General features: G+C 34.4%; 1 protein-coding gene across 1 annotated transcript in view; it reads right to left on the bottom strand.

Annotated features, from left to right (window-relative positions):
• Positions 1 to 16,446, bottom strand: part of ATRNL1 (attractin like 1) — a 490,222-nt gene that overhangs the window by 233,060 nt on the left and 240,716 nt on the right. Inside the window, exon 25 of the mRNA XM_086752524.1 lies at positions 5,676 to 5,737. Within this exon, the coding sequence (XP_086608650.1) occupies positions 5,676 to 5,737 (62 nt within the window). The remainder of the gene's footprint in view (positions 1 to 5,675; positions 5,738 to 16,446) is intronic.

Genomic DNA, 16,446 nt, shown 5'->3' with positions numbered 1-16,446 from the left:
ACTGTTTCTCTGGTGCAAATTTTGTCCTTTGACAATAAATCACAGAAACAGGAAATACATTTAGAGAATCATCAAGATATGTCAGCATTGTTTAGTGTATTAGACTCAAATATAATCAGGAAATTTAATACACTGCTGAAGGACTTTTCTCTTCATTACGTAACACTTCCAATACCTTTTCCAAAGAGGTGAATACATTCCAAGTGGTAGGTGTAAAAAAATTATAACTCTCCTTATTAAAAGCCCTATTAACATGACATTATCCTGAAGACAGAGTAAGAACTTTGAGATTACCAGGCCCAAGAAGCATCATTATTCTTCTGTAATTGTACTGTATAAAGAATACGAAACCCCTGATATCCCTCAACCTGATATTTAGAATTTCTACTGAAAAGACTCAAGACATGTAAGGAAAGAAATATAATTTTGAAATTAGAGTGTTTTCCCAAAATATTACAAAAATTATTGAAAACACAGAAAAACAATTATGATATAGAACATCATTGCTCCACATATATAGATTAAATTCACATTTTAAAATACAAATAGGTTATGTAACTACTTTTTAATGTGTAATTTTTAGTGCAGCTTTTGGAGTCTGCAGCAGGGGTTTCCATAATTTTGCTGCTTCTTGACAAAACGTAGCCCTCCCTACATTGAACCTCAATAAATAAATTTTAAAAACCAGAATCTTCCAGACAAAATGCTTCATTTGATAGCAGGAAATTTCATAGGAATAATTTTATTAATATTCAATTTTAAAAGCTCATTATATGAATTCCTTTGAATTCACACGTCTCTTCTCAAAAGTAATAATTACATTTAATATTTTAGTACCTGTGAAATCCACAGAATAACACACAGTCTAGCACCCTCTTTTCTCTCTTTCTGTGATTTATTACAACTGAACAGAAGGACCCTGAATATTTCTCTACTGCCATAAACAGATTGCTCATTTCTGCGATGTCACTCACTTCACAGTGTGCCATACCGGCTGCGTCTGCAGAGATGGACTGGCAAAGAGCTTGAGAAAACTGCTTGTCACTTGCTATAATGGACAATGGCATTATGCCTGAAGGAAAATCATAATATTTCTTTACTTCTTTTATTTTGTGTTATTATTTTTCTTCACCAACTTTCGCTGCACTTCACTATATACTTTCATCTGGAAACAAATTTCTGAAGTTAAGTTTGCAACTACATATATCCTGGATAAGACACAGAATTGCTTCTCTTTCAAATTAAAATGACAACAGCAAAATTTCAAGTTCATTTATCACAGATGAAAACCTATTCTAGTTCTTTTGTTTAATGCACAGTGGACTGGAGTTTCATAAAGAAGTGACCAGGATTAAGCACTCTAGAAGACAAATAGCTGTGAGCACCAATGTTGTGTTAGTCTAAGAAAAAAAAAAAATTGACTAGTCGGATTAAAGAAAATACAATACAAATGTAGGGAATCATAACAAAAACACAATGCGAATTATCTATGATGCTTCTTAGGAAAAAAAGATACAATGTAGCTGTAAAAAAAGACGCATCCCTGAAAGGAGAACATTGCAGAACTGCCTCAGAGAAAGGGAGTCTGCAAAGTACTGAGTCTTGGGAAGCATATTTCAGGTGCCACCTCCTGAGAGCTCTGGGGTGAACACTACTACATAAATGGCAGCTCTGATTCCAAAGAGATTTTATAAAAGCAGAAGAAGTGACAAAATGTTTTTTGGAGTGCTAGTCTACAGCAACAGACACAATGAAAAGTGAATTTAAGATATTTCCCCTCCTCCCCGCAAAAAAACACTGGCAAAAAAAAAAAATCTTTCAAATCCTGTTATTATCACCCAAATCTTCACCCTACAAACTCCCCTCTGAACTTAACCAGCTCCAGAACTTATTTCTAGTTATTATGAACTGAGCAGAAATTGGAATTAAGCACTCCACCAGGCTCAATGAACAGCTCTCACTTACAGTACTGGATACATATAGGAAGTGAGAAAGGTAATAAATGCACCTACCTGAAGGAAGGAAAAGCCCGTATCTGTATAGCAAGCAAATACATAGGCCACCTTCAGATACTAAGCTGAGCAACTATTTTGTACTTTGAGGAACAGTGTGTGTTGAAATTGAAATAGTGCACTCACATGCACTTCTAAATGACTCAAAGGAGAAACACGGAATGAAGAAAAACAAGAACAAAATAATGGAAAACAGGTCTGTTCACCAAGGGACTAAATGACTCATCTGTCGTTTTGAAAAGCAACTGATCCAGCGGTACTGGGGAATCTCCTTTGCCTGCAGGCCAATAATAAGTGGCTGCTTTCTCAGAAAATATGAATATATTAAATAACTCTACAGTGATGACACATTTTCTGGGTGATTCAGAGAGCGGAAGACACAAAACTACACCCCACAATTCAAAACAAACATTTTAAACAAAAAAAAACCAAACAACAAAAAAAAAAAAACCACAAAAAAACCTCAGACTGCTCGCTACAGTAGACATTCTTGTCCCAGTGGAAGTCAGACAACTATTTGCTTTTAAGTGAGGTGAAAACTGTTAAATGCATCACTAAGTAAAAATCAATTTTATTCTAACCCTAAATGTAAAATCCACTTTGCTAAGATAACTTGATTTTCACGTTACCAGAAATTATTCTAATTTAGATCTAGAAGACTTCTGCATTTTCTGAGAACCCAGCCATGGTGCATGTGATGGGATCCTGACACACTGCGTTTTGTCTTTCTTACAGAGATCAATATTTGATCTCATAAAGCTAAGCATGCCAAAATCTTTCATTAATTTATCATCCCTTATTTCAACAAAAGCAAAACACATAGCCAGGCAGACACACCTGGATGCCGGTAAAGAGAAGGAATTCACTCATTGCAAGTTTACGCCAAGAATGGCAGATTCAGGCACTGAAGCTCTCAGGAGCTCTGATACAACCTGCTGAAATGCAGCCATCTGCTCCCACTGCGTGAAACACAACCGAAATGACTGTTCTGAGATTTTGGCACAGTCATACATATGGCATGGTAGATCTGGTTCTTCAGTATCTACTGCAATTCCTATTGCAGATCATGCTACTAGCCCTCATCCAAATCTAAATGTCCATCCCAGCAATAAATACTGGGTATATTTTGAATATTGTTTTCTCACACTCATAGTGCTCACAGAAAGATTTGTCAGAAAGAATTTATCCCTCGTCCTAAATACCATAATTTGCCATAGAATGTCTTAAAGCACACGCAAAAGAAGCATTTTCAAGCTTTTAAAGTATTCAAACTTCTTAACATCACTCTACTTATTACAATTTGGAAATTCTGTAATTGATAACAGTAAGGAGAGAGGTTATAGAAGTGACTAAAGTACACCATTCCAGCCAGTCATAAAATCCACCAGCTGGCAGCTCCACTCCTAGAGCTGAACCAGAGGCAACGGACAGAATCGTTCTGAGAGCATAACGAAGATGTACACTCAGATAAAGTGCCTGATATTACCTATTTGAAACAGGCTCTAAAAAAAAATAGTTATGACAGTAGCAGCTGCATATCATTACCTATCACAAAAATACCAATAGATAACCCTTGTCACCTGTATCAATTTCATGTTTACCTGATTTTTGATTATGAGACAAAATTGCATTCCTTACCACCACTCCTGCTTCAGATTCTTGATACAAATAGGTTTTTTGAGAAATGCATGCATACTGTTATAAATTCTTAACTATAATTTTATTTCAAAGTAGGTTTAGAAATCAAGAGTTTCTTGGCTCTGAATTCTGGATTTACTCAAATCATGTAATAAAAACTGACAAATATTGAACATCATCAAATTTTATGCAGGATAGAATATGATCTAAAGAAAAAGTGAATAATGTTTTCAGAAACTAAAGATATTCATACTCCATTATGAAATGCCTAAAATGTCCTGGCTACCTACTCAGCTAAAACAATATATTCATGTAAGATTTGAAAACATTGAAAACTCCTTTATCACTTACAGTTTAGAAAAAAAAAGCTAGGCTTTTTATTTATTGAGTGTTTTACCGGTCAAGGTAATACAGGAATAGACTTTCTTCAACGGTGGGGATAGCATTTTTCAAGTGTGAGAAGAAAGATCATTCACATTTCCTGCCTGTGAAATTTTCTAATGAGATCTGTACTGCTTCAAAGTAGGCAGAAAAAAAAAAAATCACACACTCCTTAATTTGTGTGACAGCTAAAAGTCTTCAAGGCATGAGCTAAAAAGCATTGACTAAAGCAACACTGATGCCACAGTTTCTGCAAGACTGTTAGGAATCTGTTACTACTCTAACATATCTGATTGCATCTCTACCCTTGGAGAAAAGGTCACTGACCCAGTAGATACAAAGGTACAATGAAGCCTTCCAGAACAAAAAGAATGAAATTGAATAGGTGATTCTTTTTTTCATTATGAGTGATATTGTTTGGAGCACTACAGTTTCTGAATACTCTGCAATTTTTTTCAAAAGAACTTTTATTTCTATAACTTTTCTGCTCTAGAACATACAACACTATCTTGGTAGGTCAAGCATTAGTTACAGATCTAATCATAGTTTTTCGACTTTACTATGTATAGTTTGAAATAAATTCCTTACAGAACAATATTTTAAATACAGTTGATCTTGATACATTTGGAAAATTTTAAGAATGCTTGTTTATTTTGCTGTTTCTGATTCAAGCAGTAAAATGTGCATACCTGTTTGCTGGTTTGGCTAGGCAGCCAGGGTGAAAGGGTTATACCAGGTGCTCAGAAATAGGAAAAATGTAATACTAGATAGGTGAAATGCAAACACATATTTATCAAAGCAAGTTGAAACAAATTTTGTTATCAAGCACATTCAAATTTGTCTTTAAACACAATTTTTTCCCTGTCAATAATACTAGCAAACATGACCTGGGTTATTACTGAGACCAACAGAAGTTGCCACTGTCTTAATATATGGAATTAAAAAAAAAAAAAGAAAAAAAAACAAACAAAACACAACAAAACAAACAAAACACCACAAAAACAAACCAACCAACCAACCAATCCTTATTAAAATAGTTCTGTTAGGCTCCAAACTGTTGAAACCAAATTTCAGATAAAGGCTTGAACACTATGAACCACTTTTGAGAGGACATATTGATACCTTCCTCGGGATCTTAGAATAGTTGTCCATTTGCAGTTGAAGCCAATTCCCACATTGCTGCCACAACCAAATCTTACGCATCGCCTACTGCTTTTCACAATGAATCTCTAACTCCTGAAAGCATTAGTTGAGATTTGGGGTGCTTTACTAAAAATAACAAGCTATTAAACAGAACCATCACTTTTAATAATTATTTAAAAGAGTCTAGAGAAAATTCAAACACACAAATCACTAGTTTAAGCCAGTAAAGCTGATATCTCTTAATCACTGTAATATACAGTATATATCTAGCTAATCCTTATGAAGTAAGTGTGAAGAGCGTACCACTGAATATATGAAAGATGCCAGCAGTGGCCTGTAGTTACAGTGCAATGGCCTGGATCCTCCACTGGTGCAAATTAGAGACCACAGTTTAAAAGCTTCTTTGCAAGCATTTCTTAAGCTTAAGAAGCTGGTTAAGATATTGGTTTGATGGAAAAGAATCAGCATGATTTCAGTCAGAAGACAGAAAAAGCAATTTACCTGAAGAAAGTGACAAAGAACTGCACTAGATCCATGATGGTATTGTGCTGTGAGAAGGCAATCTGCAAATAAAATAGAAGTAAATTACAATCTTTTCAAAGTCAACAGCTCTTTTTAGGCTTGAGCTATATTTATGGCTCCACAGATGATTAGTTTCAAGTGGAATTTCAGTGCGCACACAATTGCATTTACCATAAAGTGAGATGAGCAACTAAGTTGCATATCTTCACCTGTGTTCAAAATACTAACAAAGGAATATCTTCTATGAAAGTGAAGTTAATAGAAATATCCATATAAAACTTGCTCCACATAAACAATGAAAACAACATGCAAAATATTAAGAAATCATATTGATATAACTTGTCTTTTTTGCAGTCAATTATTTCAACTATTACCATTTTCCACTTTAATTGCAATACTGAAACAAGGTTTTAGAAATGACAAAAACCATCCTGTGCTTAAAATGAATACATTTAAAATATTTTAATTGCTTAATATTAAAATACATGCATATGTTAATTAAAAAAAAACTATAAATCTGGTGCATAATAAAACAAATTGTTTCAAAGCAAATTACTTTAAATACTGAGTAACAAATACTCTTTTAGGCTACATTTCACAGCTTCACATGCATTAGTTCAACTCTTTACAGTAGTTTTTCCCAAGGATTTAATAATTATCTCTAAGACAGCATATACACAGATGCACATTCACACTTGCATGCATACAGCCTATTATTATTATAATTATTTTTCTGCTAATATTAAGAACTGTACGTAATATTTAAGTTATATCTACAAATAGCCTTAAGTCCCTGTCTTGTTCAGTGTTTCAACTGTCAAACTGAAGATATACAGAATCTTCTACTTTCAGTTGCACAGTGTTTATCTAACTATATTCCCAGACTGTTCAAATAATTGTTGTTTTTAGATAACTTTGTGCATTTAAGATCTGATCTTGACTAGTAATTACATGAAATTACTCTGATTCCCTTTCACAGCTGATTTGTGAACTTTTGAAATGATAACTCATGACAGTCAAGTAATTTTTTTTTAGGGCAAAAATATAATGTAAACTTTAGTTTACTTAAAGCCTCAGGAAGGAACAGTATGTAAACTGCATCACTCCAGGAATAAGCACAGGAGCACAAACACGTCTCTAAAATGTAACTTCTCCTTTCCCTTCACTAATAATGCACAATTGCAAGCAATCTAAACAATACTAGGAGCCCTGGAATTCAGTACAGAAAATAGATATTTGAAATTTCTCAGCCCAAATTATCAAGAACAATACTTGATAAATGAATCAGAATATAATGTAGAGTACTAAATTCTTTGAGTCCTATCATCTATATCCTCTCTAGAGAGGAAATCTAAACGTGGCTAGCTTAAGTAGATTGTTATGTCTGGATCAGGGCAAAAACCTATATTCTGGCCCGGGAGCCTGTGGAAAGACAAGAAGCCAAAGACCATGTGGGAATGAAGCAAGAGAGAAAAAAAGAATTCTCTGACCCACTAAAGTTTAATCTATAAACATTTTCACATTTTTTCAATATAAGTAGAAATTTTAAATCCTCAGAAACTTTGACTACTGTCATGGTGAATACTGTATCAAAATGAAGAGAGATTAGGGAGTAAAAATATGAAAAAGAGAAATTACAGAGTGGAATAAAATTGTCAAAGTATCTGTTAATGCCAATGCAATCTTTATTTTACATAGAAAAGACAAAATCTGAGAAAATATCTGACTATTTATTTGGCGCAATATAAAGTGCACCCCAAGAATAAATAACTGTTTAAGAATACCTTGTATGAAAAACAAAAAGCTTCCCATATTCAATCTGTGTTTTAAATGCAGGCTGGATTCCCTTCAAACAATATTTAGTATTCAAATTAACTGCTGGCTTTTGCAGAATGTTTTTCACAAGTACCATAACTCAGGAAATGAATTAACACAAGGAGAAAAAAAAAACATGCCAGTTTCAACAGAGTTCACCATTTTTGACCTGTTAAAAAGCTATTTGTTGAAGGAACATTTATATTTTGCACTACTTCAATTATTTTCATTCAAGGTGTCAGCATTCATTAATGTCTGTTAGTCTAGAAACAACTACAGTCAAGGGAAAGTCTTGCAATCAAAAACCGCAATCCGATTGCAATACCAGGAAAGTTTTATAACAGTTTTTTCTAAGAAACTGTAGTGCCCTTATTTCTCTTTTTCAACACACAGCAAATATGAAGCAGGTAGGTTTAGAACAATTTAATGATTTTATGTGCCTATTAATTATTAAATCTCGTTTGCATATCCCTAAGCTCAAGAACAGATAGATTGCTTTTGCACAAAAACAGACACAAAAGGAATTATTTTACATTTACCACCTCCTGTTAACCAAATCATCTACTGAAGACAATTGTGACGTTCTTTTGCTGGAGTTCATGTTTGCAAATCTATGTAAGAACTTCTGTCTGTAAAACTTTTTTGCTTGGTTGTATGGGATATTCTCGAAAGTACTTATATTTCAGAGCAAAAACACAGTAAAAAAGAAAGCTCCATCCAAGAAATAATTTCAAATTTTAATCAAACATTATCTTCTAATGATTACATTAGAGTTCATATTTAAAAGACCAACTACAGTATTTTCTGAAGAAACAGTACCGTGTATCTTAGACTAAATTTAGCACAGAATATTAACAAAAATAATACGTTTTAATTATAAGTAGATCATGACAGAGCAAGTAAATGTCATGAATCTAAGCCTGACAAAAAGAACCATAAAAAAAATAAAAAGTTTTATTTTCATGGGATTTTTCATCTAGATGTGAATGTTATTGTTTTTTTTTCTTGTGCCTACATATACAAGGGACAAGACAAAGAAAATTCTTTCAACTCTAGGTTTTCACTTTGGACTTAAAGACACTGGAGACGAATCTGTTGTTCATTTGTAACATTCCTAAGTAGCCCTCAGTTTCACCAAAATGTCTCATAATACTACGGATGCCATAAATATTATCTCTCACTTCTCTTATAAATGAAAACCAAGATAATCTCTATCATTTCCTGCAGAACAGAATTGCGAAGTGCCACATGGAAAATATCTATGCCAGTACAGCCTCTATGAGTGAACACAAAGAATTTCTGACATAAAATTACTTCCCATTTGCTCTTCAAAGGCAAGCTTATTTACAGATATCCAACATAAATGTTATCAGTTTTCTTATTTTATTGAAACCACTAGCAAACTTGTCATCAACTACAACAGTTAAAGTTCTTTTCCCTGCCTGGCTAGGGTTAAATGATTTCAGTGACTTTATGATCCACTAATTTTACAGATACAATGTTGTTTTGCAATATGAGTATAGACAGGTTTTACAGAAAAAAAAAAGCCAACATGGATGTGTTTTTTTTTCTTAAATACTCTGCTATTGACAGTAAAGAAAAATAAATTAATTAGAAAACTTAAGGTGAATCAAAATTTATAATTTTCACAATGACTTCAATCCAAAACAGTAGCCGAAACAAGAAAGAACCATATTGTGAGGGTTTCAAGATATGTAACAAAATCTTTAGTCTGATTTCATAACACTGCTCAGTTTTATTTTCCTTAGAAATTGATTACAGTACTGAAAATGCCATTTGATTTTTAGCTGACCTAACGTTTTGTTATTTGCTGCTACAAAACTACTGAAAGATGTTTATTACATTATCAAGCTATAATGAATTTGCTGAAACAAATCATCACAGGACTTAGAAAATTTCTAGCTTTGTACTCTAGTAGGGCAAAGTTTAATCTCTACATTTGGTTCACAGAAAAACCTAGAAGTTGTTTGAGCCCTCCCATAGCCTTGTATATATATTTTTTTTTTTTTAAAGTGAGACAGGTTCATCAAGAATGAAAGCTGTCCTATGATTAGAGGATCTCTACCTTGAACAATGTTTCACAGACAAAAGATGAATGTTTGTAGAGTAGTGTGGAACATTCTAATGGTGGAGAAACTCCAGTTATGAGGATCTATGATAACCAGAAAGAGCTGTATGCATCAATACTTTTTTCCACAAGATAAAAATGAGTCAAGTTCTTGAGCATGCAAGTGGCTTCTGATGCCCAGAACAGAGAACTTCAAACCAAAATAGAAGTTGGGAAGATTGCCCGTCTTAGTATATTAGATCTTTCATGTGTGGTTTTCTTCTGTGGAGTAGAGGGATACATGAGGCAGGAAGAAGAGTTGATAAGACAGGCAAGTTGTAATGAAACAGAGAGATCAGTCATTTATAATCTGTGAAACATGAAGAGATAAGCATGTGCAAGAAAATTGTAACACAGAATCATAGAATCATTAGGGTTGGAAGAGACCTTTAAAGGTTATTGAGTCCAACCCCCCTTACAAGGAGCAGGGGCATCTCCAACCAGATCAGGTTGCTCAGAGCCCCATCCAACCTGGCCTTGAATGTTTCCAGGGATGGGCATCCACCACCTCTCTGGGCAACTTGTGCCAGTGTTTCACCATCCTGATTGTAAACTTTTTTTTCCTAATATCTAATCTGAATCTACCTCCCTCTATTTAAAAACCATTACTCTTCATCCTATTGCAACAAGGCCCTACTGAAGAGCCTCTCCCTGCCTTTCCTGTAGCCCCACTTTGAGTACTGGAAGGCCGCTATAAGGTCTCCCCAGAGCCTTCTCTTCTCCAGGCTGAACAGCCCCAACTCTCTCAGCCTGTCCTCACAGGAGAGGTGCTCCAGCCCTCTGATCATCTTTGTGTCCCCTCCTCTGGACCCTCTCCAACTGGTCCACGTCCTTCTTATGTCGGGGGCTCCAGCCCCCGACATATTGCTTCTGCCAAAGCCAAGGCTTTTTGTGTCCTAGACTCAAGGTTCACCTTGTGAATGAGTTGTAAGGAGTATGATCTAGAGGTATGGACTGCAGTGATTATTTTATGAAAAATGCTTTTTAATTAAACTCTGAGAAATTGTTTTCAACTTGGATTTAGCCTTGAATTCTGATGCTTCTATATCAGACACGAAGAAGAACTTATGCATCTGAAAGTTTGTCTAATTTTTCCAGCTATCCAGCTAGCTTAATAAAAGATACACACTTCTGTCTAAAAAACTCATATTGCCATTTTAACTTTAAGAATAGTATTATTAGAGGTGCTTTTTATAGCAATATTTCTGCTTGGACTTTTTTTCTGGATGAACTAAAATATTAAAAAATTCAAGTTTCATGTACAATCTTATAGTGCACTACATTTGCATTCCATTAGATCAAAGTAATACCAATATATGGAACAAATGTAGATACATTCTGAAATCCACAGTCATAAAAACTCAAAGACAGAATGAAAAGATTCCAAAGTAAAATGTGTTATATATTTGTTCCAGCTAAGAGTCTTAAGAGATGGAAAGATACATGAAGAAAAAGATGATGGGTTATAAATGAGCTGTGGTGATTGCTCCAACAAGCATTACTCATGTGTCTCTCTTTTTTCTCTTGTCATGTTCAAGTCTTTGAAAAATATGTTTTTTGAAATACAAACATAAAACCCTAAGAAAGTACTTAAGATCTTTACATCACATGACCTAACTGGAAGACAAGGCACTGCGCTGAGAAATCTTTTATAGCAATTGAGGATTCAAAGGTCAGATATCCAGCAGAATGTACCAGAGAGCACTGCATACAAGGATGTATTGCACCCAACATTTCAATGTATGTTATTCATTAATTCTTGATGGTTTTGTTACATGCATGATGTACACTTTACACTGAATAATGATGGATGGAATATGTCTGTTGAAATAGGATAAGAACAACTTTTGAACACAGACATTTTTCTAATCTTGAAAAGTTAATGTCTTCAGGAACAGATTTTTTTTTTCCTCTCCCCTGCTCTAGATACTTAATGTCGTGTTCACCTTAGCTATCACATGCAGCAATAATACAGTCCTATAGAATAATACATCAATAACTGTTCCATCACAAATGTGAAAGAATCTTGAAAGTCTAAGTTAAGGACATCTTTCATATAGAAATAGTAAGTCTGGCTCAGAATTTAGTGGTTTATTTTGAAAAATAGAGGTGTTGAGAAGCTGTTTCTGCACTTCTAAGGAAACCAATCTAGCGAAAGGAAAAAGAAAGGGAAAGTTAGGCACAACAGTAGTGCACTAAATCAAAATTCCACATTTGCAGTAAACAGGAACCTAATCCATGAAATGGTTCATATATTCAAATAATGTGCACAAAAAGCAATTTTAATCTATGCTCCATTTCATGACGTTATCTACTAATGTAAACGTCTGTCTGCTCTGGCTCTCAGGCAATGAACAAATACTTCTGTTAACACAATTTTCCATCTTCCACTGTTAATAAATTAAGAATGAAAAAAACAGGAGAGAAACTAAAATAAATATATGGTAAAACTTTGGTAGATGGTATAATCATTAGACCTGTAAACATAATATAATAAGATCAGACATAACCAAAACAAAACTGCCTGTACTGTGTTGATCATGCATAATTAAACCTACAGAATTATTACTTCCTTCAGTATCATCAAAACTGTAATTGACTTTCTTCTTGGATAAAACTATTACACACTCCCACACTGGGACTATGTATGTTCTGAAGCAAGAGACGTGGATATTGGCTGAACATGAAGACTAACTCATTTTGCTGTCTGACCCCTTTTACACTTTCTTGAGGAACACTTTTTGACTGTAACAATTTTGGGAAACAAATATAAAAGACAGCTGAGGAAAATATTTGTGTAGATGGACACATTTTTGTGTATAATTTTATCAGGAAAATTGGAAAGATCAAAAACTATGGTAATTTGGAAAAAAAAGACATTGGGAAATTTAGATAAATAGCAAATTTTCACGTTTACTATTTGTTGTATGAAGTGAAGTTTAGATGTACACTGTGCAGAAATATGACTGCAGAGAACCAAGTATAAACTATTTTAAAGACATTGTTATGGATTATATAACAATTGGGTGGAAAAAGCCCTATGTATATCTTTAAATTCAGTAAATATATAATTACTGAATAATCAGCAATTATATGACAAAAGATCTGTTACTCTGATTTTTTTGCTTAAATATAACTACAATTCTGTGGAATTTTTTTCAGAGAGGGCAAAAAATGGTAATGACTGTTCTTTCACATTGGATTTTGAATATGAAGAGTGATCTGCACCAGTGAAAGGCAGATGGCAGGAAACTCTGTCCTTTTCCCAAAAGAAACAGTTAACAGGCAAAGCACAAAATGTTTATTTGTTTCCTCTGGAAAACAAAATTTACCAATGAATGCAGTGAGAAAAGGACAAATTTGACAACAATTAATCCAAATTACTTCTAAGTTAGAGAAACATTAAACACCTTCACATGGAGGCTTAGAAAGGCCACACATTTATTCTATATATTGGCTTTCCTAGAACTTGAAAAGAAATTTTAAAGAAAATTTATCTGAATTTTGCCATGTGGAACATGGCAAATCTAGTCAAATGTGTGAATCTAGCCAAAATAATAATCAGAGGGAGGAAGGCACTTCATAGGTGAATGATTCTAAAACAGACATAGAACTCTTATACATGGAATGAATTACACTGTGGAGCTGCCATTTCTCCTGGCTAACACCACAGGGAGTGTGTGATCAGTTTAGGCTGTAGATCTAATGTCAAACTTCGAATATAAATGTTAGGTGAGATAAATTTCTCCCATAGTTTCTAACTACTGACTGGGTATTTCTGCAAAATAACATAATGCTAAAACAGGAAAAAAAGAAATATTTCTTCTTGCTGGGATGAAATGATCAGAGAAGCAATATGGAGCTAAGTGCCTGCTGGCAGAATCCTACTGCTTTCTACTGTGTTGATGTCAGTATTTAGCCTAATGTCAACAAACAGTCCTCCCAGATGATGAGAATTAGTGATAGCAAAACTTTCATACTGATAACATAAATAGAAAATGAAAGATAACTTAAAGAAAATAAAACTTGGAATCATAGCCTTCACATCAAGATTTGATAAACAGCTTCCATAGATTATCTCTGCATGCAGAAGTCCTGTCTGTCATGATGGCATACACTAGATGATCCAAATACCTAGCCTTTTCTTTCTCAAATAATGTAATCATTACAAGGTATTACTTCTACTATTCAGAGTCATGAGAGGCGGAAAGACAATCTAGGTTTGTATTCAAGTGAGAGAAATGACATTTTTTTTTAAATAGTTTTTACAGTTGAATTTTTTCATACCCTGCACCTTGCCCATTAAATTCAATATGCCTACACAGCTATTTCATGGCTTTATTTAATTTTATGTTGGTGTAAACATACAAACAAATGCATACCACAAAGAGAAACCCTCCGTCAATAACCTCTAAAAAGTGAAGGAGAAAATCTAGGGGAGGGGAACTGTTATCTAACTTACAGTTTAATTCAGTACGCAAAATAATAATTAACACATAATGACTAACACTGATATTATTAAGAAATTGAATTACTGAGTATTAAAGTCAATGAAAGAAAACTAAAAAGCATAGACAAGGGACAAACAACATGTTTCAAAATTAAATTTTTAAAAAGCTGAAATGTATCTTATTATGACTTGATAAATTAAAGAGTCTCCCACTAGGAAAGCCGCACCTGTTACGGAGTGTGCTTTTATATGTAAGCATCACAGTGTAATAGAAACATGAACTGGAGGAAACATCTCAAGCTCATGTTGTTCAACTTCCCACTTAAAGCTGGGATACTGCTAACAGTGTCTTTTTCCAGATCAGTTTTGAAAACCTCCAAGGACGGATATTCCACAGTCACTCAGGGAAACTTGTTTCAATGCAGCATTGTTAATGTAATGAATTTTTTTCTAATGTTTAATCTGAATGTCCTGAAATGCAGCTTGTGACCACTTCCCCTTGTTTTACCATCTGCTACTACAGAGAAGAATTTAGCTTCATCACCTCTGCAACTCCTCCACAAGTAACTGCAGTCTACTATTGGATGCTCTTTGCCAGACTAAACAAGCCCAAGCCCCACAACTTCAATCTAGCTTGTGTGCTTCAGGTCCCTACAAATCTTTGTGGCACTTCTGGACCTCCTCAGCTTCTCAATATGTTTTTTTTAACTGGGACACCAAAAATTGGAGTCCCAATCCACATGCAACATAAAAGGGCATTATTTTCTCTTAATAAGGCCCCACATTTGTGTATTGCCTCAACTGGAATGAGAGCATACTGTTGGCTAATATTCGAGTTCATGTTAGGTAATTCCATCCTGGTTAGGGCATTGCACTTCTTGTCAGACTTAATGAGGTTTCTGTTGGTGTAATTCTCACATTTCCTAAGGTTGTCCTGAACCAAAACTCTACTGTTTGACAAGATTTTTTCCCCTCCCAACAGAAAGCCATCTTGGTCTTCTGATAAACAAAACATGTTTAATGTTGACAAGTAAAATAGATTTTTGATCCTTTTCAGATCCTTGATGCATCTCCTGGTAATCTTTTTATCTGTAGAAGCTGGTACAAGTAACAGTCACACTAAGGAAAAAAACCAATGACAACTGCAGGCTCATCTTCAATCCCCTTAAAAAAATTCCATGGTCCTCTGGCCTACAGTGCATCCCTTACAATTCATGCTCAAATAAGCGCATGTTCAAGTCCCTTTCTGATTCAATCCTATTCAAAAAACAAACTCCATTCTGACAACATAATTTACTTTTTTTTTTTCCTGTCTAAGCTAAATGAGTTAAAAACCAGGCTGGTGATATCGCTTCTAAAGAGCATGAGAAACTACCTGGGTGCTGCATAGTAATATCGTCACTCTAATGTAGCATGATTGATGGGCTTGCAAAACATCAGGAATCCTTGCCCATAATAGAGAAACCTATTCAAGACAACTGACAGACTACTATGTTTCTAGAATACTATAATAAGTCAAAACTGTAAATTTATTAAAAAATAAACATAGGAAATCTCCAATTTTATACATGGTTTATGATTCTACACAAACCAGTTTCCCACATAGATTAATTTTACTCCTCAAGGTGCTATATATTTCTGAGGAAAAATGGTTCAATAAAAAAATATTGCATTAAAAAAACCAGTAACATGACTCTCATTTAACACAGCAAAACTAGAGTGCTATCACTTCTCAAAAGAGAGTCTAAGAGATATCTCCTCAAATGCAAAAGATCCATATGATATTTTCATCAATGTCAAAATTGAATTAATGGTGGAAGTTTAAGTCTCCTGGTGCTGGCACTCCTACTATCATATTGTTCTGTCAAACCGTGGCTAAGCTCATGAAGCAATTTGGATTTCATCCAAAGTTCTTATATCTGGGAAAACGTCTAGCCACTACCACTAAACAGATAATTTTAAGTCACATTTCTGTAAGTATTGATGCAATGGGATGGCTACTTGAAATATATGTTTCATAAAAAAACCACATAGATTGTTAAAAGAAAAGTTTCCCAGAGGATGAAGTCAGAATCACAGAGTCAACACTACCACGTCAGAGTATATTTAACTTGATAAAGTTTTCTGATGAATCTTGGAACATGTTACTGAGGTGAAAGCGTCACTTCACAGCAGATATTGTACAGTGGCTCAAAACTCTTTCCCACATGAACAGTAAAAAAAAAAAAAAAAAAAAATCTCTGAAATGCAAGAAATACAAAGTTCCAGTACATGCCAGTCAGCACTGCAAGAACTCAGCTCTCTCTAGTGAGCCTTGGCCAGAGCACTGCAGCAGCTAGAAAAGCCACCAAGCTGTA

Source organism: Chlamydotis macqueenii, chromosome 7 (genome assembly GCF_036417535.1).
Source record: "Chlamydotis macqueenii isolate bChlMac1 chromosome 7, bChlMac1.mat, whole genome shotgun sequence".
In the NCBI taxonomy this organism is placed as follows: domain Eukaryota; kingdom Metazoa; phylum Chordata; class Aves; order Otidiformes; family Otididae; genus Chlamydotis; species Chlamydotis macqueenii.
The sequence above is the reverse complement of the archived record's forward strand: the minus strand, read 5'-3'. Positions and strand labels throughout refer to the sequence as shown.